This window comes from Aplysia californica, unplaced genomic scaffold (genome assembly GCF_000002075.1).
Source record: "Aplysia californica isolate F4 #8 unplaced genomic scaffold, AplCal3.0 scaffold00036, whole genome shotgun sequence".
In the NCBI taxonomy this organism is placed as follows: Eukaryota; Metazoa; Mollusca; class Gastropoda; order Aplysiida; family Aplysiidae; genus Aplysia; species Aplysia californica.
The window spans coordinates 1,350,432-1,354,943 of NW_004797306.1; the positions used below are offsets into that span (position 1 = coordinate 1,350,432).

The 4,512-nt window shown below is 50.3% G+C and overlaps 1 protein-coding gene across 1 annotated transcript in view; it reads right to left on the reverse strand.

Moving 5' to 3' along the window:
- Positions 1-174: 174 nt before the first annotated feature.
- The window catches only part of LOC101848643 (protocadherin Fat 1), a gene marked incomplete at its 3' end in the record, with an annotated part of 13,964 nt that continues 9,626 nt past the window's right edge, over positions 175-4,512 (reverse strand). The window contains 1 exon segment of the mRNA XM_005091834.3: positions 175-3,557. Within this exon segment, the coding sequence (XP_005091891.2) occupies positions 175-3,538 (3,364 nt within the window).

A 4,512-nucleotide genomic window follows, 5' to 3' on the forward strand; every position in this document is an offset into this window, starting at 1 on the left:
AGAGAGAGAGGGGTGGGGGGAGGATAGGCGTGAAAGACAACAAAGCAAGATACAAGAAAAATACAACAACAACAAAAAAAAAGAAAAGAAGAGTACTTCAAATGATACAGCTGCATACAGTAACACGGTGTATTCAAATGCCTCTATGAAGATATTATGATGTCCAGTACTCACCATTGACGTCGATGGTGAACCTGCCTAATCCAGTCCCGTCCTGAATGGTATAGAACACCTGTCCCACTCCGCTGCTCGACTCGTCATAGTCCTCAGCTTGCACGTGCATCACATACGATCCAATGGGAAGATTCTCAGCGACATATCCACGCGCGATGAAATCCGGGAACTCGGGTGCGAACAGATTCTCATTCACGTCCATCACCTCGATGGTGAGCAAACACGTGGAGGAGAGAGAGGGCTCACCCCCGTCCTCGGCCAACCCGCTGATGACGTAGACTTGTTGGGTCTCGTAGTCCAGTTTGCGCGTGATCCGGACTGAGCCGGTCAGCGCGTCCACCTCGAAGTTCGGGTGGAGACCGTCAGTGAATGAGTATGTCACGTGCCCGTTGGCGCCTTCGTCCAGGTCGTGGGCCGTGAGCGTGCTTATGACGGCGCCGACAGGTAAATCCTCACGGACACGGACGAGGTAGTCCTTGGGTACAAACACAGGACGGTTGTCGTTGACGTCCGTGATCGTGATATTGACCACGGTGGTGGACGAGAGCCTCACGGAGTGACCACTGTCCGAAGCTTGTACTACCAGTGCCTGGTAAGGTCGGAGTTCACGGTCAAGCGCCCGTTTGACCTTGATGACGCCGTGGTGAGGGTCGATGAAGAAATCTTGGTCGTCGGACACGATGGAGTATCGAACATCTCCGTTGTCCCCCGTGTCCACGTCTGAGGCCGTTACCTGGAGGACGGTAGAATTGACCATCGTCTTTTCGTTGACCTTCCGTGAGTAGAAGGACTTTTCAAACACAGGGGCGTTGTCGTTCTCGTCCAGTACAGCAATCCTCACCTCTATGGTGGCCGTCAGCTGTGGCTGGCCCAGGTCGGAGACGGTCAGTTTCAGACGGTAAGCTGATTTTGTCTCGTGGTCAAGCGGGGAGAGAACAGTCAGTTTTCCCGTAAAGGTCTCCAGGTTGAAGTGACCGTGTGTGTCATCGCCGTCCGCTATGACGTAGACGAGCTGACCGTCGTAACCGGTGTCGATGTCGGTCACGCTGGGGGCGAGAGACATTACAATAGAGCCGACAGCGGCCTTTTCCGATACTTCATAATAGTCGGAAAACGTTTTGGCGATGGTTGGTTGATGGTTCCTCGTTTTGGGTCTCCTATCAAGCACCAAAGACTGGGTATCCGCGTTCGCCTCTTTTGACTTTTGGATTTGTTCCTGCAGTCGAGAAGCAACGTCTGTCGTCTCACAGCTCACTCTGACGTCATCCATAGCGAGTGACGGGTTCCGTTTATTGTTGACTAACGTCAGCTCGACGGTTGTGGGAGTGGACACATGTTGACCATCACTGGCAACAACGGTCAAGACACGGGGACCGTCGTGATAGCGAGACATGTCACAGTTGACTGAAATAGAGCCAGTTGAAGGAACGATGGAGAAACAATCATCATCATTTCCCTCGGTGATGCTGTACGTTATGATATTCCCGGAATCGAAATCTATAGCGGTGAGAACAAGAACTTCCAGCTTCTGAGGCGACTCGCGCGAGAGATAACCAGAACACTTGATCTTCTCAAACTCGGGGCTGTTGTCGTTAACATCCTGTACGCGCACAGTGAGTACCATGTCCTCCTCTCTCTTGAAAGGTGTTCCCCAGTCGCTCACTCGGAGATGAAGCTCGTATTTTCTCCGCATCGTCTCGAAATCAAGGACCTCCGCCGTGGTAATCACACCCGTGAAGGCGTCTATGTGGAAAGGGACACGGTCCGAGTTGACGATACTGTAGCTGAGTTTCCCGTTGTCCCCGCTGTCTTCATCACTGGCGGTCACCGTCAACACCTCGGCACCTTTAGGTAGATTCTCCCTCACATCCACATAATCCTGAGCTAGGTTAAAGATCGGTGCGTTGTCATTGAAATCTTTTACGTCTATTATAACCCGCGCCTGACCGGTTTTCCGGGAGCCGCTGTTGGCCTGGTCTTGCGCTTGGACGACCAGCGTGATTTTGAGGTCACGTTCTGCGTCCAGGCGCCCGGAAGTGAGAATCAGACCCGACAGGGGATCGATGCTAAACAGAAGCCTCTCGTTCCCGTCCACGATGCTGTAGCGGACTTCGGCATTCGATCCGATGTCTTTATCTGTGGCTTGGACGATGACGACAAACGAGTTCCCGGGAGCGATTTCCGAGAGCTGAACTTCGTAGACGTTGTGTTCAAACTCCGGCTCGTTATCGTTGATGTCCACTACAGGGACTGGAATTGTGGAAGTGGACGTCTTAGGGGGTGTGCCCTTATCCACAGCGATGACCGTCACGTTGTAATTTTCCGGCATCGCCTCTCTGTCCACTGACGTCACGACCACCAAGTTGTACAGACCGTTAGAGTTGTCCGCGATCAGGTTGAAGAATCCGAGTGTGTCTCTCTCTATGGCCACACCGCCGATGTTCCCGTTAGGGCCGATGTCCTGGTCAGAGATGGTCAGAACGGCGAAGACTGACCCGATGTTCCCGTGTTCTATCAGACTGTCGTGGCTGTCCACCTTGATAGACGGAGGGTGGTAGTTGACCGGAAGGATATTCACCGTGAACTTTGTGAAACTGTTGGGGGAGGAGCTTCTCCCAGGGGAGGTGATCCCGCGATCTTGTGCCAGGATGTCCAGCTCGTACTTCTTCCTGCCGGCGTAGCGGACCGGTCTGGACAGTGAGATGACCCCCGTGGCGGGGTGGATGGCGAACATGAGGGTAGCCTGCACGAAGCTGTAGTAGATCTCCCCGTTAATGCCTACGTCAGCGTCAGACGCCTTGACCTGCCCGATACTCTGATGAAGGGGTGTGTCTTCTGGAATGCTGACGTCATAGGGGACGCTCGAGAACAAAGGACTGAACTCATTCTGGTCCAGCACCGTCACGACTACGTTACTGAACGACTCCAGAACGATGTCTCCGGGGTAACTCCCTCGCGCCTTCACGCGGAGGTGAAACATCGAGTTCAACTCCCGGTTCAGCATACCGTAGTTAACGGTTTGAGTTCGGATCCTGAGGAAGCAGAAATCCTTGACCGTGGTGGTCTCGGCTTTGAAGACTCCCCGGGGGTCACCTCCCACGATAGTATACTCCATGTCGATGGAGCTTGGGCGTTTGAGGAGGATGCCCATTCGCTGCGGCGTCTGGACGTACGCCTTGCCTATTGTGTTCTCGTAGATGGTTCCGTTGTACGTAGGGAGGGTGAAGGCAAAGTTGTCCTCTGTCAGTGCACTAGCTGAACCCCCAGTGGCCGTTGATTGCCCCAGAGCGAGTGGTGACGTCACCACACACAACCAGACAGCCACCACCCACTGTAGCAGGGGTGGGGCTCCTCGCTGCTTCATTGTGACCCCAACTGAAACACTGAAAAAGCAAAAGTGATATGTTAATGGAAACAAATAAAAAGTACAAGGGAAACTTTAATGAAAACGCAAGAGTAAAATGGAAACATTAATGAAAAACGCAAAAGTAAGACGGAAACATTACTGCTTGTCTCTTTGGCTCTTAGATACTTATACTGCCATAAAAAAAATCATCTTGTACTTTAAAAGAAAAAACCACGAGAAACAGAAAAGGACGAGTAAAGAGGTAGATGAACGTCCTAACCACTTGCAAACACCAAAGCGCGTAAAAATAAATGCATTCACCTGGGTCCACGAAAAGAATCAAACGGTGTGAATTTGTAGCATATAAACTAACTAAATTACAGATCATAGAACCCACCCAGCAAACTGATAACCACTTGTGAATAATATGTTTTAATTATCCCTATATCTAGAATCTTTAAGTCACAACAAATGTAAGCATAACCCATTCATTTAATGCAAATAGATCAATAAACAAATACATACAAAATCGAATTCGTCAAAACGGCCACCCATTGTCAAGGAGAAAATGAGCAGTCTTAGACATGGGGAGGCCAAGGACAATAATAAGAAAAAGGCAACGATAGAAGCGGTAAGTAACTGTTTCCAAGGGTGATCGTTGTCTAGGACAGGTGGCCGTTAGACTTTAGAGCAGGTTCAACTGTTGGCCTTTTTTTAAACATGCTTCAATTATCTTTTGAAACATTTTTAGACAGTTAAATACAAAATTAAATGTATTTGCACAACAACATTAACATTCGCATGTGACAAGGGTCTGCCAGGTCGTCTCGAGTGGTGTTTCCGCCTTCCACCCACACACATACCCCTCACTCAGAGCTGTATCATAGCTGTGAAGAGCATGCCTATGTTATCTCTCAGGTCATTGAACATCCAAGATGAGATAGCTGTTTTGCTTTTCATCTCTCTCTCTCTCTCTCTCTCTCTCTCTCTCT